Source organism: Narcine bancroftii, chromosome 13 (assembly GCF_036971445.1).
Source record: "Narcine bancroftii isolate sNarBan1 chromosome 13, sNarBan1.hap1, whole genome shotgun sequence".
Lineage (NCBI taxonomy): Eukaryota > Metazoa > Chordata > Chondrichthyes > Torpediniformes > Narcinidae > Narcine > Narcine bancroftii.
The window spans coordinates 24,707,305-24,730,860 of record NC_091481.1 but is presented as its reverse complement, the minus strand read 5'-3'; the positions used below and the strand labels follow the sequence as shown (position 1 = coordinate 24,730,860).

Genomic DNA, 23,556 nt, shown 5'->3' with positions numbered 1-23,556 from the left:
ATCTCTATATATTTGCATTGAGAAAGCACATGAAATGTATAAGATTAGCTGTCAAGACTGATATCCCTTGTAAATGATGCACAGATTTCTCAGTGGCATCAAATCTGAGAATATAATGTCGTCAAGATTCCATCCAATGCTGTAAATCTAGGTGAAGTTTAAATTCTTTAGCTGAAATTTGCTGCTCATAAAGATCTAATTTTGGACAGGAATTCTGTTTCTCCAGGAAAATCCTCATAAGAACATAAACAGAAACAGGTGTAGACCATTTGGCTCCTCACGGCTGCTCTGCAATTCAATAAGATCATGGCTGAACTTGCCTCAACACCATATTTTGGCACTAGCCCTATATCCCTTGATACCCTTAATACCTCAAAACCACCAGTCTCTGTTGGATATGCTCGAGTAATGAATCTTCACATTCCTCTTGGGTAGTGAATTTAAAAATTTCACCACCATCTGGGTGAATACATTTCTCCTCATCTCTGCTTGGACTAGTTCAGAGGAAATATCTCAACTTTTAGCTTGTTGATACCAATAAAATCTTTTGTGTTTCATTAAGATCATCTCTCATTCTTCAAAAGCCTAGGTGGTACAGTCCTCATCTGTTCACTCTATCATATGGAAAATCTGCCAACCAAAAAAAAAATCACTCCGTTAAACCCTCATACCACTCCCCACATCACAAATCTGTAACTTGACCTAACCACAAGGAAAAAACGAATCAGTTTCAACTTGCTCTCTTAATTCTCATTTGACTTTCGAAGGCAACCATGGTATGTTTTTGATTGTCGTAGCGTGCTAATTTCAAAGTAGAGCCATGCAAATAGGTCATTTTCACAAATGCTGGGCTGTCCCTTGGATCTTCTGAACATAATGAATAGAAGATGGAAGAGCCAGAATTCTTATTACATCTTCGTTCATGTTGTAGCCCATAGAGCTTCATCCTTTCTGAAATCATCCAACAATAATAAATGGTGGGGAAAGGGAGAGAACACAATCAGTTGTATCAGTGGAAATAAGCTTCCTTCTATATTTTCAAATAAATGAAGTGCTCAGACCTGCTGATTAATGGTGATCGTTCACTAATCTTTTTTTTCAAGCAACCTTGACAGATTGGTTAATTTTGAACTCAAACATTATTCATTTCCACTGAACAGAATATTCCTTTCTGTGTTTTTATTCTGTAACCTTAAACACTGTAATAGTTTCTACTTTCATCTGACGTTTATTATAGATTATGCACCAATGAGATGGTGCTGAGTCTTTGCAATATCACTTTCTTTTTAAAATATTTTTATTGATATTTTATCATAAAATGCAATTATAAAGGGTGCTACATCAAAAAAAGTTACGATAATTATCAAAAATACAAGTTCCAAAGCATATTCAAGATAATAAAAAAAGTACACAACAAAAGAGTAACAAAAAAAAAAATTCAAAACCCCTTCCCTTAAGCAAGTCCAAGTGGCAGTCTTAGAGAGGGCCAGCTCAATTCCAAGATTTCAGATTAGCACTAAATCTTAAGATTATGGTAGTAGAATGAACCCCATATCATTTGAATTTTAAATATTTGGGTGAGTTATTAACAGCATATCTAATTTTTCTAAATTTAAACAACATCACTTTAATATCTTTGGAGCATGAAACATATGTAATGCCATTTTGTTTTTCTGTGAATTGTTATTATGGATAATAGGCTATTGGAATGAAAGAATGTTTCAATCTTCTCCTTATGATGCCTATAATGCGTTTTCTTTCGACAGCTATGGGAAATCAATAAAGTACATAGTTCGTCTGCTGTTTCTTTGCTCCAGTGCATGGATACGGTCTTCCAGCAGGGTGAATTTTTTGTCCTAGTATCTGATAATAAAAACTGTTTACAAGTAAGTATTTTTTCTTTCTGATGGAAAGATTATGTTTTTGTATTATTCATTTTAAGCAATGAATGTATGCAATTTAAAAAGATACTCCATATATTGATTTTAAAATAAAAGGAAGTGAACATAATCAAACTAGAGGAGATGCAACCTGACCACTTTGAAAGCTCATTGAGGCTAAACTCAAACCAAAGAAGACACAAGAATAATCCAAATGCCACCTGCAACAACCCCCTCTGTCCAAAACACCCATCAAGCATCACCTACCCTGCTGAACAGAGTTTGTAGATCCGTCAAATCATTTGTTTGGTCCTTCAGAACTTCAGTAAAAGCAAGTTGTCATTGAACCCGAGACACTGTCTTCAAGAAAAGCCTCCTCTCTCAAAAAATTGTGCCGATGAAGCAGTATCATTTTACAGCGTTATTAATAGCTACGTTTGAAGATAGTTCAAGGACATTGAACATAATATTGTAACAAATGGGAAAAGAATGTTGCATTAATTAGTTTTTGGGCCTCAAGAATACAAAAACCTGTATGCAAGTCATTGTGAGCATTTTTTAAAATTCCTTACTTCAGTGGGGATATAAAATAGTATGGTAAATAAACATGGACTGTGAAATTATTTTCCCAATCTTTTAAAAGTGATTGTCCATCAATCTTTATTCCTCATTGTCCAGTAATCACCATCTGTTAGATAAAATTAATATTCTGTGTCACCATAGTTTACTCTGTTGGATGCTGCTAGTTCTGTGAAGCACCTGTCTATAGAATCTGTTCACTTTGTTTTTACAGTCCAGCTGGGGCACACATTTTTCCAAATTTATTGGTGCCCATTAATATTTTGAGTGTAATTAACACCTTATTTTGTCTTATTAGATGCCAAGATAGTTTCAGAATTACCTCAGTTTTTTTTCTCATTCAAAACAGCTAATAAATGAAAAATCTAGCAATGTAATACATGAGAGTGATGTCCAGGACTCTCGTATTTGTTGCTGCCACCTTAATCAACACACTAATTTGGCTGCATTTGGATATGTGGATGGAATCTTGAAGGTATGATTGTAGACTTAACGTTAACACCTTTTCATTGTCATTTGGAAAACATTCACATCTATGGCTTTGATGCATGTTTCTTAACTTGCACATCAAATTTGGCTTATCTTGGAAGTCCTACACAATGATGTAATTGAATTTGAGCGAACGTGGAAGTTGTCATAATTTCTACGTGACGAGGCATTTCGGAGAGGATAGAGATCAAAGATTCTAAATTTCAGATAGTCTGGATGTGGAAATTATTTAAAGTGCTCGTTCCATATTTTTATTCTGAAACTATTTTATGATTAGCACATGTTACACATGCCTATAACCAAGTCACTATTGAGAGAGCAGCATAGTTTGATATTGCTTTACAAAAGCTTTTACATTGATTTTAGATTTTAAAACTACCTTTTGCCACCTCCTGCATCTTTTCCTTCTACTTACTATTCACCTGTCGATGAGAAAGGCAAGCAATCTGCTCCTGTGGTGTTGGCAGCTGCTAAGGTATTCCCATAACCAACCCAGGTTGACTTAATCCTGCTCCAATAGGCAAAATGCTGACATGCCAGGCACTCTCTGCAGGTGCACTCTGATAAATCAGTGAGAGCATCTATCCATGCCCTTTGTAGTCCAGTATGTTTACACCTGTTTAGTACCAAAAGATCCAAGTTCTGCTATAATTAGAAAAGAGGTTTTTTTTGGGCCTGCCTGATGTCCTTTCTGTCTGTTTGTTTGCCTAATGAACGACTGCTTTGTTTTACATTTATGTGAAACATTCAGGAATGAGGTTTTATTACTTCTGTTCAAGGAATCTTTTTGACTGAAGGGAGAATTACATAAAATATAACAACGAATTTTCACATAAGTTTTAGTTCACCAAAAAATAAAACTAGTTGGAGGTGAGACAAAGTCCGGTACCATGGATTTATTAATTGATTAAAAGTCATTCGGTGTAATTAAATGTTGCATCTTTATTAAAACTGTAACAGGCACAGATAATTTTGTTTTAACTTACACACCCAACAGATTCAAAACATTTTTCTACTCACTCTTAATTATGCAACATTTTGAATAAATACATCCCTATCTTGAATATTGATAAATTCCTGCAAACAGGACATCTTTTGACACACTTGATGTGCAAATTTTTTTTAAAAATCATCAGTTTTACAGACCCATTCTTTTTTTTTTTAGCTTGCATTACTAAACAGGAATGACACAATGTATCAGAACACATGTTGGTCACTCTGTCATTTTGATATTTAATTGTTCATGTTTGCATTGCATGCCTTATAGTGGGAAATAATCGTCTTGACAAAATTGACCGTGAATGAACTGTAATGACATCTATATTGGTTAGGCCACTGAAATCTATTAAAGGATATAATGATTGTGGAATTGGGATAATATGAGCTGATCAAGAAAGCCAGTATGACTTCATTAAATCCTGTTACTGTCGTCTGATACTTATATTTTTGAATTTAGTTTTTGGGAATGCAAAGATTTGTCCACATATGATACTTACTTAAATAGATTTTCAGTGGTCTCAAATAAGAAATCCACAGGAATTATTGGCAAAAGTGAGTCTGCAAAAGATTGGAGGTAGTATTTTGCATTTAGTTTGTCATTTAGGAGACAGATGGCAATAATGAGTAGGAAGTTAAAAGACCTGAATGAGGGTAATGTACTCCAGTGATCTCTTCTTGGTCCTGAATTTTTCATTATATTTATTAATGATTCTGATGAACGAATAGGTGTGTGTATCCTAGTCTGCAATTCATTCTAAATCAGTGGTTCTCAACCATTTTCTTTCCACTTGCATAACACTTTAAGTATTCCTTATACCATAGGTGCTCTGTGATTAGTAAGGGATTTCTTAAGGTGGTATGTGAGTGGAAATAAAAACTTTGAAAACCACTGTTTTAATCGTACCTAATTGACTCGTTATGTGCACTGTTTCATAACTCTGAAGGAAATGGGCCAATGACAATTTTTCTCAACCAAAATATTTCAGTAAAAATTGGGTCTAGAGCAGTGATTCTCTCAGCCTTCCCTTCCCACTCATATACCACCTTAAGCAATCCCTTACTAATCACAGAGTACCAATGGCATAGGGATTACTTAGTAGTATGTGAGAGAACCTCTGCTCTAAATTAACATAAAGAAGAGGAAATGTCATCATCACTCAAATTATGGAAAAGCACAAAAAGCAAGCAAAAAGGACATAGTACAGTATAGGCCCTTCAGCCTACAATGTTGTGCCAACCTATACAAATCTACTCAACACACTAAACCTTCCCTACCTCATAACCATAACCTTCCATTTTTCTTGCATCCATGTTCCTGTCTGAGTCTTTTAAATGTCACCTTTGTACCAGCCTCCACCACCAACCCTGGCAATGCATTTCCGTCACCCACTATATTCTGTGTTTTTCAAAAAAGGAAAGAAAATCACCCCGATGTCTCCACTAAATTTTCCTCCCTTACCTTCTGGTATTTGCTACTCTCCCTGGGGAAAAAGGTGTTGGCTGTCAACCCTATCTATGCCTCTCATAATTTTGTGGATGTCTATTAAGTCACCTGATGAATGGTTAATGAAGTGTTGATAATTATTTCTTGGCTGTATGACACAGGACTTAGATCCCATCTTGGTACTGGAATCAGTATTGGACAGTATATTGCAGGAAGGAATCAATATTAGTCAAAGGAAATATGGTGCCATTGTGGCTAACAAAATAAGTTAGGGCCAAGATAAAAAGCAAAGGGGAGGGCATACAAACAAGCTAAAACTAGTGGGAAATCAGAGGACTGGGATTCTTTTAGAAATTTGCAGAAAGAAATAAAGAAAGTCATGAGGAAAGAAAAGATGAGTTATGAAAGGAGTTTGGCAAACCATATAAAAAAAATAGTTTTTTTAAATATATAAAAAATAAAAGAGAGACACATGTTGACATGGGACCGATAGAAAACGATACTGGAGAAATTATAATGGGTTACAAAGATATGGTCGAAGAATTAAATCAGTATTTTACGTCTGCATTCACTGTGGAAGACATTAGTAATATCCCTGACAGACAGAGGAGTAGAGTTGGAGAGAGTTAAGATTTTTAGAGAAATTGTGCTATGTAAATTGAATGGATTAAAGATAGATAAATCTCCCAGAGCAGACGAGGTACACCCGTGGGTTTTGAAAGAGGTGGCTTTAGAGATTGTAGATTCATTGGTGACTATCTTCCAGAAATTAATAGTCTATGGCATGGTTCCAGGGGATTGGAAGGTTGCGAATGTGGTTCCGTTGTACAAGAAAGGTGGGAAACAGAAAAAAGGAAACTATAGATGTATAAGTCTGACGTCAGTGGTTGGGAAGATATTAGAGTCGATCCTCAAGGATGAAGTTATGAAATACTGGAAATACATGACAGGATTGGTCCTAGTCAGCATGGTTTTTTTTTAAAGGGTAGATCATGCCTGACTAACCTATTAGAATTTTTTTGAAGAAATCTCAGGTAGGATAGACAAAGGGAAGGCTGAGGTTGTTGAATATTTGGATTTTCAAAAAGCTTTCAATAATGTGCTGCATGTTAGGCTGATAAATAAGATGAAGGTCCATGGATTTACAGGGACACTATTAGACTGGATAGAAAATTGGCTGATAGGCAGAAAGCAAAGGGTTGAAATTAAGGAATCCCGTTCAGGATGCTGCCTGTAACAAGTGGCGGTCTGCAGGGGTCAGTCTTGGGGCCACTGTTGTTTGCAATTTATATTAACGATTTGGATTGTAGAATGAATGGTTTTGAGGCCAAATTTGCAGATGACACTAGATAGGTGGCAGAACAGGAACTGTTGAAGAAACCGTAAAATTGCAGAAGGATACTGTGACAGAGTATATAGAGATGTTTGGAAGATAAATTGGGAAAGGTTTGTTAGAGCAGGTCACACACAAACACTTTAAAACACAGAATCTTTGCAGGAGTTTTTGCAAGAGTGCTCAGAGACTCATGATGGAGTGTTGTTTGTAAAAGGCAACAAATGTAACAACAGGCAGTAGCAGCTTTGCTGGAAAAGAGCATTTACTGTCTGGAAGGTCATGTGATCTTTGCAGGCATAGAGGAGAGAAAAAAAACAGGCTTTGCTCCCAGAGTTCAAGGGGGTGTGAGAGAGAGAGAGAGAGAGAGAGAGAGAGAAGTTGCTTTCAGGTGCATTCTCTGCCAAGAATGTGCCTGCAGAAGTGGATTCAGACCTGTGGAATGCTCGTTCAGGTGGCAGCACTAAAAGCGCCATGCTGGCCACCTGAAAGGGACAGCTGCACGGGAGGCGCCTCAGAGTGCACTCCAGCTCTTGTCCCTTCAGGATTTCAGGGTTGGGGCGGCCGGCAAAGGATGTCAGGGCTGGGATGGCTGGCTTGGGATGTCAGGGCTGGGGTGGCCGGTGTGGGATGTCAGCGCTGGGGTGAGCATAATTCAGCTTAGTGGAGAGTCACAGATTAGACTTGATGGGCCTAATGGCCTGCTTCTACTCCTTTAACTTGTGAATATGGGACTTGGCAATGCTGCACCATGGATTTTGCAGCTTGAAGGTAAAATTATGAAATAGATTGCACCATCCTGACTTGAATTGTTCTAAGTATTTTGGTTAACCTTAAAACTGAAATAATTTGATCAGATAAATGTGGAGAAGTTAAGCTCTTTACAAGTGCAATACGCAAATGTGCTGGAGAAAGAAAAAGGTTGAGAACTACTGGTCTAGAGAGAAGGCCAAACTACCATGCAGAACTTGTCAAAAGCCTTGCTAAAGTCCACATAGACAAATATGACCAAAAAAAAACAAATAAAAATGTTAAAACCATCAACAGGGCTGACCCAGCAGAAGAAACATTGTTTAGTACGAAGTTAAGGTTAGTTGCCTACAAATCTTCAAACCCAAGTCAATTGTGAAAGCTCCAAGGCAAAATGACGGAGTAATTACAGGTTCGAGAATGGGAGGCAGGGACAAAGAATCTAAAATAAGTGATGTAATAATTAACATCAATTCAAAAATAAATGGTTGAGAAGTTAAAATTAAAGATTTATCACAGAAAAGAAAGTTAAAGTTTATTATAATTGACTGTAGATGCACAAGCAGATAAAACACACACACCACAAAAGATGTAGTTTAAAATAAATATATACAAATATTTTAGATGGATTTATGATCAGAATGAACTTTGCTTACCCAGTTGCATGGTATTATTCATCAATCTCACACTGAGTGGAAGCATTTTTATAACTGAGGAAAACTAATGGCACTTACAGGTGAATAGGTTTTACATCACACTTTTTGGTTGATTGTCTGGTGACTAATATTGGGAATTAAATATTCCATTCAGAATGAATGTTTAATATTTTGACTGGATGGATTAAAAGTAGGAAGGCAAGCACTAGTAAAACAGAATGCCATCAGGACATCAAAAGGAAATGATATTGGGCCAGAATTATAGCATCAGTGGAGGTGAAATTTAAAAAAAAGTCCTCTTGTAGTGGCACAATGCTGCGGAAGGAATTAAGAAATAAAAACTGGAGAAAATAATCTTGGAAATGTAATTTTTGTGCACACTGGGCAAATCAGATTGTCTGAAATAATCTGCAGGTCAAATTCTCAGTGTCCATTTCTGCTAGATTCTCAAGCAGTTTATGATGGAAATAAATGGGTACCAGGATACTTTGTGAAGTAAGACCATGATATCAATAAGAGAAGCTTTAAGGAAAAGTGATTGCAATATGCTATAATCTTACTAGTACCATAAGCGATTAGGATCAGTTGGAAACTTAAGACATTTATGTAACTATGGCTGAAGTAGATTGGGAAATGAGATAAAATGTTTACCAATAGATAAAAGTTAGGAAGCTTTTGGAGAAAAAATTCAGAACTCCAAATAAATGTCAATTTGAGTTTATATGAGTACAATGTTCAAATGCATTGAAATTTTCATTTATAGCCAAACAGTACACAAGACACACCAACTACAATAGTAAAAATTAACACAATATACCAAGACAGAAAAAAGTAAATAAATAAACTTCACAGTTGCAGTTATCGCAGGATAAAAAAATATAGTAATGACTTTTTAGTAGTGTAGATAGGTCTTCTGGCAGACCTAGAGTAGATTATGGTTAGGATTAAGGAAGTCGAGAGAGGTTCAAGAGCCTGATTGTTGTTCAACAAAATATGTTCTTGAAACTGGAGGTACTAGACTTCGAGTTTCTAAAGTCTAGTACCTCCACCAGATGGGAGCAATGAGAAGTGTTAGTGACTAGGGTGATAGGGGTCCTCAATGATGTTGGCTGCTCTCTTGAGGCAGTGTCTCAGATACAGGATTTCAATGGTCAAGATGTTAACATCTGTGATAGACTTGGCTAGGTTTGTCAGTTGCTGCAGCTTTTTGCATTCCTGGCCTCTTAAGTTTCCAAACTAGGCCATGATGCAACCATATACTTTCTGCCTTACACTTTCCACCTCTAGAAGCTCAATAGAATACAGTGACATGGGAATTTACATCAGACTTCTTAGCAAGTAGAAATGTTGGTGTGCCTTCTTCACAGTTGCCTTGATGTGCTGGTTCCAGAGTCCTCTGATATGTGGACTCCCGGGAACTTGAAGGTACCAAACTTCTCATTGTCATCTTGTTAATGAAGCCAAATGTATGATCCTTCAGCTTCCTCTTCCTAAAGTCTGATCTTATTGATATTGAGAGCAAGAAGGTTCTTCTGGAATCACACAACCAGATTCTCGATCTCCACCCTATATTCTCGCTCATCAATTCCTGTTATTTTGCCGAAAGCAACATGTATTCTGTTGATTAAAATCCACAAGCTGTTGATCCATGGCTACATGAGAAGATTAAGGAAAGTACTAAAAGAATTTTGTACTGTTATCAAAACTAGGACAACACGAGCTTCTGGACTTCCAAAACTTAATTTTTAAGGGGTTAAAAGTCATAAAGACAGCATAACTAAAGCACAACTTCCAAGTTGTACACGCTGTGATGATTTTGAATTAATATCACCATCTCTTTGTTATTATGGTGTCAGAACTCCCCACCTTTTCATTCCCTCCTTCACAATAACTACATGTATGTCAGTAAATAATTTACAATCACTTTGATGGAGATTAGACAGAATATTTGCCATTAATGCAAACATACTGTAAATAGAGAAAATCTTGGTTACAAATGGCCTTTCTTATGTAATCCAGCCCACTAGGAAAGTGATACATCACCATTGAAGAAGTTTTTGGATATTCTCTTTCAGATTTGGAATGAACAATTTTCTTTTTGTCACAAAGGCAGGTTTAACATAAGTAATGGAATATTCAAAATAGGGTTTGAATTTTTAAATAATTAACAGCTAAACATGTTCTTAACAGCTGTATAATCTTAATCTAGCCAGAGAATAGAAATTCAAATGTAATTTATTTTCAGAATTAACAGCAAATTGTAAGGGCTTGTAGATACATCATACTCCCTGGAGTCAGATGGACTCCTGGTAGCATATTGTTGTATCTGGGAACTCGAAGATGAAACAAAGGGAATAATTAACTCGCACCTCTCAATAAAACAGACAGAAAGTGGCATAGAAATTATCCATTTTGAGTTTAATGATCAGAATGCAAAAATGTTCAATACCTAAGCATTTTTGCATGCACAGTGATGCTTAATGTTGAGTTTTTTGTTAATGGTTTCATTATTTTCCTTATATCGTTGATGTAGGTAGGCCTGAAGTCGGGCAGGTTCGTCCTACAGAACATTGGGTGGAAGAGGCAACAATTCCAGAAGACCCTGTTAATAGCAATAGGGCCAAGAAAAGGCATAGTAACGGTGCAGATCTAATTTGGGCCAATTCTATTAACTCTAGATTTCTGCAGAACGCAATTCCATTGGCATATTGTGTTGCTAAGAATGAAACTCAGAGTTAACGTCCTTGCAGTTACTGAAGCTACTCTTCACAGTACAGCCAATTAAATGTCAGCCCCAACAAGACTCAGGAAAGATTAATTTCAGAAAAGGTTGAATAGCAGTTGTATAGAATTACTGAGTAATTTCTCACTGGTGTAATGTTTAAATGCTTTAGAAGATTTAGAACTTTTTCCGGGCTTTGAAGTGAAAACGTGCAACAATAAATAATGTGAAATATTTAGAGTAATGAAAATTTGCTGCGTAACCCATTTTTCCCCTTAGTATGCAAGGGAATTGCTTTCAAATGAATGCTTTTTTTTTAAGAAAAGTTATTTTTGACATTTTAAATGTTTTACTTCCTTGTTAACCATTTGGGAGGGAAATATATTTTGTGTTAATATTAATCACAAACACATAAATAAATTCAGTATGTGTCAGTTTTCCTTGGCTTCATTTATGAGCACATCTGATTATCCATAAAAAGATCTCCACATAGAGGACAAGTATTTGCAGTGATTAGAGACATGGAGAATAACTCCTTAATTAACAATGCAAATTTTGACCTTTCAGAAATAGAATTATTGCTGAAACATCGACATAACTATCCATTTATTGACAAGTATTGTGTTCACTTTGTTCACATAGATGAATAATTCTGTCACCCACTTATTTATCATTAACATGACAAATGCAATTAGCAATAAATTGGGCAATGTTTCTTAATTTGATCTGAAATCATTCATTTCCTTATTTCCAAAAATTGTATCATCTGTGTTTAAAATGTCCCCTCTCATCAGCATACTCAAAGATTTTATTTTGCTTCTGCTGTTACCTTAAAATGATTATTGCAATCTAACAAATTGTCAAATCTGTATTTAACTATTTTCCTTTAAATAAAGATGGAATATTGGGGAAGATTGTGATTACCCATTGCATAGATCTGCTATCTTTCAGCTGTGCAGCTCCAAACAAATTGTGAAGACAACCAATTCAGATTTTCCTCAAGGCAGGGTGATCAACAGCAAAGCCACAGACAGTGGGAACTAAGACACTGTCAGTGGGCACCCATTCTAATGAATTCCTGACAGTAAACTTTTTCATTGTTTTAAGATGTCTCTAATGGATAAAGACATTTAGAAGGACGATTTAAAAACATGCAAACCAATATGGCTGCTGAGGGGCTATATATGAAGTGTATCGATTTCCTTAAGTTTGACTCATTTAGTTTGGTCTCGTCTTCAGGAATCTGTGTGGTGTGTTATCAGCTAACTACCCAATTGAGAAGCTTTCTTATGGAATTTCAGAGGAATGAAGAGAGTGATAGAGAACATACAGTAATACAGAATTGAGGTTTTCAGTTTTGATTTATGAATGAAGGAGATTCTTGAAATGATGGGGGATAAGGTTATGAAAATATACAAGGATGAGTGTCTTAAAATTGATTTTATTCTGCACAATAAATTAGTGGAGCTTGCCAGCATGATACTGATGAGAATGCGAGAGTTTGAGATGAAACGTGGAAGTTTCCGAAGAGCATTGAAACTAAGTGGAATGTCACAGGAGATGAAATGACTTTGAAATTAGTTGCATTGGTAATCTCAAAGATGGTTCAGTTAACAGTTATGTTAACATTAATGCATGATTTTCTGTATTAAAATTTAAAAATTGAAAAGTTTATTTCTAAACCATATCATCTAGCAATTGTGCTGCAAAGACTAGCACCATGCAGATCAAAGAGTGCACAACTTGTTTTCTATTTGAGGGTGCAGTAGTCAGGGTTCTTTGTTAAAACCAAAAATTATAAAATAGAAAATGAAAATGAAAACCAGCCGGACTCTCAGCAACACTTAGGCCAACTTTGCTTTGCTTAAAGTAAGAAAAACTATAAACTAATATTTACTTCACATAATAGCTTTTATAATGGATCAGTTAACACTGATGAAAAGCTCTACTTTTACCTTGTTATTGTTTTTTCAAAGCCTTCTCTCCTCATTCTTTTGGCGATTTTAAAAAGTGCTCACATTTTTGTTTTCCTTTCCATGAAGGTTCTCAAACTTCCCAGTGGTAAAATTATCAGGACATTAATAGGCCACACGAAAAGTGTTCAACAATGTCAATTTGCACATGATGAGCTGAGGCTGATTTCCAGCTCTGACGACTCGACAATAAGGGTAAGGATTATCTTGAAAGTCCTTTTGTACGTGTGTTTAAAAAAAATAAAAGACCTTGTAGTCATGCTGAATTTACTCAGACTTCTAAGAAAGTAGAGTCATTCATTTCATATTTAATTGTATGCATAATGTCAAGAACAGACAGTTTAACCTTGCCTCAGGAATTTAGGAGTTTGGTCTAGATCTGAAGCTGAGTGGCCTCAACAAAAGAAAGCCCTAAATTGAGCATTGGTAGTGAACAGATTATTGATTAATGCATTTGGTATGAATAGTTGACTACACTCTCTATCACTTATCCTTTGGAGAGCATTGTCACATCTGTGAATGAATTTGTTTCTCGGAAGGTAGTTTAAACTAACATTCTGAAATGGATGTGTAATACAGATAGTAAATTCATCATAGTGGATCAAATAATCAAGTAATAAATAATGCAATAATGCTCTTTTATGATACAAAGTGCAAGGATAATACTTAGCGCTGGTTTTGATCTTACCTTCAAACACAAAAAAAATGAAGCACTTGTTTCCTGAATTAAATGCCACAGATTTAACCTGTAGACTGATCAATCTGATTTACTTATCTGTGAGTGTGATTTTAACTGTATGAGCAGTTAGAATGCTTTATTGGTTATTGGTGTGTGTGTGTGTGTAATTTTGCAGAATTTTTCTGCTTAATTTAGACTCTTCTAACTGACAGAATATGTGAAGAGGTAAAAAAGCAGGAAAAGAAAAAACAAAATGTCTGTCTGAACATGCAGACTGTAAAAAGGTGTACATTGTGTTCCTGAACAAGATAAAATGAGCTCATGCAGGGACTTGCATTAGTTTTTTTTTTAAACTAAAAGAAATTCTAAAAAGTCTAACGGGCAGGGTAAATTCTTGGATCGTTCAGCAGAATATTGGAAAATTACAGATTGAAATTGATTTTTTTTATAAAGTATGTATTTGTATACATTTCTGATTCCAGCAACATTAAATGTGCATTTGTCTGGAATATATGTAAAGAGATGTAAATAATATATATTAAAAAGGAATTAAAAATTACACTTAATACCTTAATGTATTAGAATTAAATTAAAAGTATAATTTAAAATGAAAAATAATAAATGAGCTACTAATCTTCTTTATCAAGGTTAGCAATCCCATTCAAATACTGACCTCTGGATGTGCATGCACCCAGCCCCTCAGCTCAGTACATTTGTGCACTGCCCTGTGCTCAGTGGTGAGTCCTGTAGCGATTTCGAGGCACAATTGGTGTCAATTTGAACCCTGTCATGAAGAATAGGGTCTCCATCCTCCTGTGTGAAAGAAATTCTTCCATGGGTGAGGTATTCTCAAATGGTGCATCTCAGGAAGTCAGCTCCGTATGTATCTTAATTTTTACCCATGCTCTTTTGAAGTCCAGTTGTTAGCTAACAAACTGGGTACAGGTATCATTTGATACTAAAGAGGGCATTTTTTTCTAAATTTGTTTCTTGTTAAACAATATAAATGTGGGCTACCTGTATAAATATCATACTATGAATGTTTACATGAAGTCTTGGAAGAATTAACAAAATAAAGAACATTATTAATGTTTATAGCTATCTCAATTGATTGATTCCAGCAGTTATTGTTTGTTGCTTTCACTAATTTTCTGCATTGCTGGAGCACTTTTTTGTCACTTACAAGATCGATTTCAAACTGGTATATTGAATCTGATTTTCAGGTGAATGGCTGTAATTCTGACATTTTAATTATTTTGGTGTGTCTGTGAAGTCCTCAGGCATTCTTCAAAGTTTTTTCAAAGGCACTCGGAACCTGGACGGTCTGGCTTGAACAGAGCTCTGGCATTTTAAATGAGATCTGGTTTGAAGTGTTTGTATCTGTGTGTGACCTAACTAAAAAAATCTGCCACAATTTATCCCCTATAAAACATATCTATATACAATATAAAATAATCGGTCACCGTATGCAAAAGCACATGATATACAAAGCTCTTGGAGTGAAATGAGCTCCCAAGATATTTCAGGCAACAATAGCTCAGATGTTAGAGAGAATTGACAGATGCCTGCAATCAAAATGAGGAAATTCTGCAGAGACTTTGCAAACACAATGTGTAACTTAAAATGAGAAAATTGTGCTTTTATTGAATAGCAAATGGTTTACTTTAGGTCTCCAGGTGAAAATAAGGTTTGGAGCCAGTCACATAGAAAATTAAGGCTATCGTGAATGCAAATTATCTTCCATGTATTTCAGAATTAAGTTTCATGGCAGGCACAATGTAGTACCGTGCAAATTTCCTGTATAATATTAGCACTACATTTTCTTCAGCATCTCTTGAAGATAGTTAATAGATGTGGCCAAGGATCAGTTAAAAAAAAAACCTTTCAGCTTTGTAAGAATGTTCTTCACATGAACACAATGACTTCAGTATCAGACTCAAGTTGAGTTAGAGCATCTCAATATGTGGTCAGTCGCAACATAATGGATGAGACTAACTCACACCCCAAGGACATTGAATACAGACAGGAAATATGATATCCAGAATGGTTTTTAAAAATGCTATAGCAATATTGGTCAAAATCAGGAAGTTCTGCAAGTTGCTGCTTGGCAGACCATTAGTACAAGTTGCATATCACAATGAGTACTTTTATTCTTTGTTCATGGAAGAGGACATAAGTAAATTACCAAAAATGCCTGGGAGCAGAAAGTCTAATGGAAAGGAGCAATTAAAGGAAATTATTATTTGTTGAAAAGTGATCAACGTTAAAAGACATGATCATTTGCATCCTAGAGTTCCAAATGAGAAAGCCATGTAAAAATTGATACACTGGTTATCATTTCAAAATTCTGAAGATTATGGACTATGTAATATATATGTTACAATGTTCCTGCAGATTGGAGGTGGTGAATGTAACCCTTCTATTTAAAATAAAGAGGGAGAGAGGATGTGAAAATAGGACACTTAAAAATGTCAGTGGGATCAATCTAAGTCAGTGTGGATTTCTAAAAGGAAATAATTTTTGATGGACATACTGAAACAAGTTTCTTGAACCATTTGAAGAAGTTTACAGAGGACCTGACAATTATTCAAAGCATCATTGTATTATGGATATCAAATCTGTGTTCATTGGATAAATTCACAACTTACAAATTATACAACTAGTCTTTATTGCCATTTAAGTAGATGTAGAACTCTTTATCAATGTTAATTCAAAAAAATTCACACCTTGTCAGTTAGAACATAAAAAAGAACTTGTATCTCTCATTATTGTCTTGTTGGCTATTGGAAATGGTGCAGAATTATTTTTTCATATTTTTTTTTCAACTTCGAAGGAAACCATTTGACCCTTTGAGTCTATGATGGCTCCAGGTGAAAACCCTATTCCTCCGTTTATTTCCATATATTATGGTCTCTTGGATGCCCCAGACTCTCATTTCAACTTCACCCACTTACAGGAATTTGCTGCAGCTAATTAACAAGTCTTTGGGATGTTGGAGGAGACTGGATCATCTGGCAGTCGCAGGGAGAATGTTTTGATTCCACACAAAAAAAACCCACTATTTGTCAGGATCGATCCCTACTTTTTGGAGCTATGAGGCAGCAATACTACCTGTTGTGCCATTTTACTAAGTACTTGCATCTCTTGGTATCCTTGAGAAGCTCTGTCAGATCATTACCCCAAATTTCTTGGGCCTGGTTGTCCACATCTCTAACTTTTCAATTTGTTTAATTATATATCCTTACTTCTAATAAAGTTATACTCTGAGTGCTATGAATTGGGCATTGCTCTGGCATTTCTTTATATAAGATTCCCAAAATTGCACAATATTCCAAGAGACTTAAGATTCTATGTAAGTTTGTCATTACTCCTTTTGTATTCTATGCCTCAGGATGCAAAAATTTATTTTATAGCAACAGATGGAGCTCTGATTCATTCCAGAGTCCAACTGCTTGGAACTTTTTGAATTAGCATCTGGGCAAGTTCAACCTACATTTTTCCATAGTGCTGCTAATATGGATGCTTATCTGAGTCATTTGGCAGTCTCAATTATATCTAATTTTAACCGGATTATTACCTTATACACTTCAGCAACAGCTGACTTACCATGTGTGAGATTTCCCCTGTGCTTGTATACAGTGTCTAAAATGAGCAGAATGTGCTTATGCCAAAAAAGGGGGAATTCAGGCATTCAGCAATTTGTGACCTTTATGAATTTATTAATTGCTGGTTGCAGATTAAAGATCTGGATAACAGATTTCATAAAAAGAAAACTAAAATAAAACTTGTTTGTTTCTATTGTCAATTGTAGTACAGTATATGAATGTAGATTACATTTCATTATAAATTTATATTTATAGCTCAGGTTTGGCCGTGAAAAACATATTGCACTCCTAATAATTTTAGCCAAAACTGCTTTCATTTATCAGAAATTAGCACAAGGCATATGAGGATGTGAGCTGAGGAACTGAATGATATGTCATGTGTATCACATCCACGTGCACAAATATTGGATTCATTATTTTCCCAAAAATGTAGAATTTGTCTTTGTATCATTTTAAGTGCAAGCAAGACTAATTCACAATTAACTAATTCAAACGTTAGTTAATTAATCAATCAGGTACACTTTGAAAGTGATAACTTTAAAATGTTAATTTTGTTTCACGTGAAGACTATCTAAATATATTACAGGCGCATTGGATAGGCAAAGTATTGGCAGATGTAGTAGAATGCGTGAAAATGTGAGGTTATCTATTTTGTAAGAAAGAATGAAAATAAACATTGTAATTTATATTGTGTGAGACTGTAAAATATTGCAGTAGATGGAATATACCAAGAAATTATGGAAAGCTGGTGCAGTATTAATGTTTGTTGAATTGTGTATTGAAGTACGCAGGATGCGTTGTTTTGATGCAACTTTGCAGGGTGCTGATGAGTTTGCGCCAGGAGTTTCAGCATCCTTTTTTAAGAAATTGTACACTTGCATTGGGGCAGTAACCGATCCTTGTGTTACAGTGGGGAGGAAGGTGCCGGTGTGGTTGGAAAGAAGAAGTTTGAAATCCACTGTTTTAATCAGAGCTAATTGACTCGTTATGCGCACGGTTTCATAACTCCAAAGGAAATGGGCCAATGACAATTTTTCTCAAGAAAATTATTTCAGTAACAGTTGGGTCTAGAGCAGTGATTCCCAACCTTCCCACATACCACCTTAAGCAATCCCTTACTAATCACAGAGCACAAATGGCAGAGGGATTATTTAAAGTGGTATGTGAGTGGAAAGAAAAAGGTTGAGAACCACTGCTTAAATTACACTTCATTCTCAAAAATGTTATTGATATAGGTTCACAATTACTAATTACACTAGAAACACTAGAAAATTTGACCACAATTACTAATTACACTAGAAACACTAGAAAATTTGACCACCGACTATAAAAACCCCAGCAGCAACAAAAACAACAGCGCATGCTTGTAGCGTGTGCAGATGAAACCATGTGATTCAAAGCATCATCGTAATTGGATAATAATGACAGGTCTAACTGGAGCATATTGGATGGTTCAAAAATTAAATTAGCATAGAGTTTTAGCCTTATAGGTCTATTGATGCATGTAAGCAAGGCTAAGGAAAAATGTTTCTGTTCTTTATAACTAACTACAGGGATACTTTTATTAAAAAAAATAATTTTCTGCTGAAACACTGTATCAAAATAGGCAGTCATTTTGTTGTCACCTCTGATGGTGTCACCTGGTGCGGTCCACCCCCCACTATTGATGCCAGTGTCAAGGAATAAGGTAAAAATGGTTTTGAGAACAGGATTGGATCCATCATGATCTTGCTGAGTGGTGGTGCAAGGTCAAATGACCAATTGGGCTGTTTCTATGCCTATTTCTTATTATTGGGCTCTTCAGTTGAGATAAAAATAAATTAATATGCATTATTATATAACACCTGCTGTATCCTCTGGGGAGAGCTCTTAACTGACCAAAATGTAAAGCAGGAGCCGGAGCAGTAAACTATGAGCCATGCTGAAAATTTCATATTAATTTCTTGCATTTTAAATTTAGGTATGGAATTGGCACACAGGAGAATGCAAAATACTTGAAGGGCATACTGAACAAGTGAAAAGTTTTAAGTTGTTGAGAGGGTCAGAGCTTTTGTCCTGGTCTTTTGATGGCACACTGAAGGTAAGGAATTCATAGTCAACAATTCATTTGTTATTTTGACTGAGTTCAATATATATGTTACAATTTTTGTTTGTAACAAAACTGTGTGAAAGTCAGGTAGGGAGAAATCATTTGAATTAATAAATAATTTTGATCATATGTAAAGCTAACACAATAGTGAGGAATTTTATATTTAGTTTGTTACCTAATGTTGTCATTGTACTGCATGAAAATGTTAAATACAACATGTATGTATGAAGCTTTGAAACTCTTTGTAGCAAAAATATGGCTTAATACTGTTGCAAAAGAGAACCTTTTGCTATCATGTTTTATTTTCTTTTGGGGCTAGTCTAAGTACATGCCATTGTGTCAGATTTTGGAAAGTGTTTTCCTTTGGGCCCACACCCCCGGAAGCTGCCAAATTCATTCTGTGCAACTTTGCTGCAGTCAGTGGAGCGACACATCAAGGGAAATCACAGCCTCTTATTTTTGGCTGAACTTCAAATAGGAAGGTGGCTGACATGTTAACTTTGAAGGAAAAATCCGTAGCTAAGCAACAATACTTTTGAATCCATTGTGGGCATTTGAAAGAAACTAATGTGTGTGAATGCGATATTGAAGAAAGCCTTTCTCCAGCTAAATTTGAATGATAATAGAAATTATAAAACTGAGCTGGTCAAGCAACATCTATGGAAAGCAAAACAATTGACATTTTACTTCTGTGACCTTTGAGAGAAGGTTTGCAGACCCTTCACTATCCATTAATTTTGCTGACCTCCTGAATTATTGCAATAGATTAGTCATTTAATTAATTATCCTCGATCAACTAAATAGGTTTCTGTGACTATGAGTGACAAAAGAGCCTCTAATTTTCTTCCATTGTCATTCCATGTTATCTGAATTTTATGTCCTCCATTTTCTTTGTAGTCATTTTTTGGCTCCTTATCCTAGTATTTTATTCTCCAAAATAAATATCTTGGTTTAACCTGGTTTTATTAAATTTTACACTGTTTCTGCAAACCTATTTGTTGGTTTTGCATAAATGGATAATTGTGCGCAGGAATCTAAATATGATATCACTAAGAGGGACACAGTTGTACATGTTCCCTTACTACGCCTAATGACTGTTAGGTGGAACCTCAAAACCTGTTAACACCCTGTGCACATCCTTTTCTGTTCTGTAGGCATAAGAAATAAGAACATTTGATACATGCATTGGTTGGTTAATTTTAAGCATTTGATTTAGTTTCCAAGAAAATGTCTAGATGGTGAAATATTTTTTGAATTATTTTTGAAGCTCGATGCTACTTTTTAATCTCTTTTTCAGTAACTTTTACAATTTCTTTTTAAAAAAATTTCAAGTCATACATGCATTCACATTCAAAATTCATATACAATATATTGATATGTAATCATGTTACATGATGGATTTTAAAACCCATATCTAATCAACCCCCTCCCTCCAAATAGAAAAGAAGATAAGAAATCCCCAAAAAGAAAAAAAATAGAAATAAATGTCTTAGAACTTTCATCCAAACTAGAAGAATCTATTTTTCTTGACTTTACCAAATCCAGGGAACGTCAGTATGAATTTCATAAATACAAAAAAGCAAGTTAAAATTACAGAATTATGTTGTCAAGTTGCATTATATCTCTTATCATAATTATACTTGATTTTACAATATTGCATCTCATATTAATTACTATATTTATCATTTTAAAAAGTATTCAAAAACATAATTTCCCAAATATAGATTCCATATTTTCAAAATTGTTTCTAGGATATCTATTTCTTACCCCAGATATAATCATCTCAATAATGTACAGCTTTATATTCTTCCATTTCTGAACCTATATAATTATCAAGTTACTTTTGCTAGATATTGGTAAAATAATTCGTACAAATTATTTTTAAAATGTATTAACCATATCATTTTGCCAAAGTCCAGTTATTCAAAATCTTATGACATCTCTTCTCCCCAACTTCTTTAAACCAGTAAAATTAACATCTCTCACCCCCCCAAAAGTAAGAAAATAAGTGGTAAAATTAACACATGATGGTGTAATTTCTTTATTTGTGAAACAGCCCAGCCATCTCTGCTCTCTGTCTTGTTGGCTCTGTATGGCATCAGTGTTGCAAACTGATGTGCACCTATAGTAATAAAACATGGAAAACCAAATATTTCACAATAGATTTGCATGTAATTTGCTTTATGTATATAGCGACTTCATCTCCAACATCCAAGTACTCGAGATGGCAGAGGCCGACAACATCGAATCCACGCTGCTGAAGATCCACTGCGCTGGGTAGGTCACGTCTCCAGAATGGAGGACCATTGCCTTCCCAAGATCATGTTCTATGGCGAGCTCTTCACTGGCCACCGAGACAGAGGTGCACCAAAGAAGAGGTACAAGGACTGCCTAAAGAAAGCTCTTGGTGCCTGCCACATTGACCACCGCCAGTGGGCTGATCTCGCCTCAAACCGTGCATCTTGGCGCCTCACAGTTCGGCGGGCAGCAACCTCCTTGGAAGAAGACCGCAGAGCCCACCTCACTGACAAAAGACAAAGGAGGAAAAACCCAACACCCAACCCCAACCAACCAATTATCCCTTGCAACTGCTGCAACCGTGTCTGCCTGTCCCGCATCGGACTTGTCAGCCACAAACGAGCCTGCAGCTGACGTGGACTTTACCCCTCCATAAATCTTCGTCCGCGAAGCCAAGCCAAAGAAAGAAGATATTTGTTGTATTTTCATCTTACATTTTGATAAAGGCAAGAACAGTTGTTAAAAACAACAATGGGAGAAAAGCTGCTTTGCTATCATCTGTGTTATCCCCGTCGATCCGAGGAGAAATTAATAAATAATTTTTATACTGAAATGCCAATTGGAATTATCACGTTAAACCCTCAGATCTGTGGTAGGTTCAGCTGCACTAATATCGACGTTCTCATCATGTTTTTAATTTAATTGCCTTCACCTTTTTTCATGAATACAGAAATATACATATCAGATCAAACAAAGAATATGTAATATGTACAAAAACAAAGAGAAGCTGGAGGGGATCAACAGGCCAGGTTGCATCCATGGAGAGAAATGGAGTGTGAAAGCTTTGGGTTGGGATTCTTTCACTGAGACTGTAATGAGCAGTTCTATTCTGATATGATGAATAAGTTTTTATTCAGAATCTGCAAAGCCTGGTCCAAGACTGTGTGCGGCTATTAAAAAATATCAGGTTAGAATAGGGAATTAAAGTAAAGAAGTTCCATTTGAATGATAAATGTAGAATCTTTATGCATTATTCTGATAACTTAGAAAGTAGTACTAATTTGATATAGTAAAGCTCTGCCTAAAATTATGTACATTAACATCAAGACTTCTGAGTATAATTTAATGAACAGTTTCTTATGAAAGAAATAATGCCTAGACACTGAATAATTCTTCTAAACAATGTCTTAATTATTTTCATTGATTTGAAATGTGAACTTTGCAGCTAAAGTGGAAGAGGTGTCTGGAATTCCAATTGTTTCATTATCGTCTCCATGTTTTAGCAAATAGGAATGACAGTTAAGTGAGGTTTGCTAATTAACACCACTAAATAGAAATTGAAGCACAATGACAACATGTCATGTTTACAATAATTTTTTGGCCTGATGCCCCTGTTTTTCTTAAATGACCAATACAGATCGCCACAGATTTTGGAAGTAAACAAATAATGTCGGCCAATTCCTACAAATTTATGTTTTTTATGAATCTTTTGAAGTGAAATCTACAGCAACAAACAAAAACTGGATGGTGCCCTTCTGAGGACATTTAGGACATGTATAAACAGGACCAACAGTTGTATGTTTCCTTTAGCAGGTAGTCTGGGGAATATAGTGAGACCGTGCAAGTTAGATTGGCTACTTCAGTGTAAAACTGATCCAAATGAAAATTGTCAAGAAAGATGTGCTTGAGAGACAGAAAAATTTCTGGGGAAAAAGTAAAGAAATTTTGGTTTCATTATCTCCAACAATAATTAAAATGTGATGGAATGGGACTCTATAGTTGTAAAAGTAATTTTCAAATGCCAGGGGCATTGTTTGACAATAATGAAGATATCACACTGCATAGAAAGTCCCTGTACTACAACAGAGTTCTTTCTTCCTGTCATCTGAACAGTTCCTAAATTAAGAAGCTCCTCAAACAACAGACAAGGTGCCACGGTGGCAGTTTAATTTTATATGGCTATAATTTTCAGGTTGTTTCTTGCCCATGCTGTGAAAACCTTATGAATGTAACTTTTATCAAAGAGAAAGATACTTGCACTCAGGGTATTAAAACTTAGGATGACCAGAAATAATATTGGGTTTCAGATTCAGAAACTGGCTTTTGCTCTGCATGAGTTA

General features: G+C 35.5%; 1 protein-coding gene and 1 long non-coding RNA gene across 10 annotated transcripts in view; one reads left to right on the top strand and one right to left on the bottom strand.

Moving 5' to 3' along the window:
- Nucleotides 1–2,268, bottom strand: part of LOC138748349 (uncharacterized) — a 30,882-nt gene extending 28,614 nt beyond the window's left edge. For all 3 annotated transcript variants that reach the window (XR_011347955.1, XR_011347957.1, XR_011347956.1), the window contains exon 1: nucleotides 2,148–2,268. This is a non-coding gene — a long non-coding RNA (uncharacterized lncRNA). The remainder of the gene's footprint in view (nucleotides 1–2,147) is intronic.
- The window catches only part of apaf1 (apoptotic peptidase activating factor 1), a 189,055-nt gene that overhangs the window by 120,285 nt on the left and 45,214 nt on the right, over nucleotides 1–23,556 (top strand). For all 7 annotated transcript variants that reach the window (XR_011347950.1, XR_011347951.1, XM_069908393.1 and 4 more), the window contains 4 exons: nucleotides 1,767–1,886; nucleotides 2,809–2,934; nucleotides 12,895–13,020; nucleotides 19,070–19,189. Coding sequence is in view for 5 of the 7 variants with exons in the window: in XM_069908393.1 (XP_069764494.1) it covers nucleotides 1,767–1,886; nucleotides 2,809–2,934; nucleotides 12,895–13,020; nucleotides 19,070–19,189 (492 nt within the window). In the remaining 2 variants the exon portion in view is untranslated. The remainder of the gene's footprint in view (nucleotides 1–1,766; nucleotides 1,887–2,808; nucleotides 2,935–12,894; nucleotides 13,021–19,069; nucleotides 19,190–23,556) is intronic.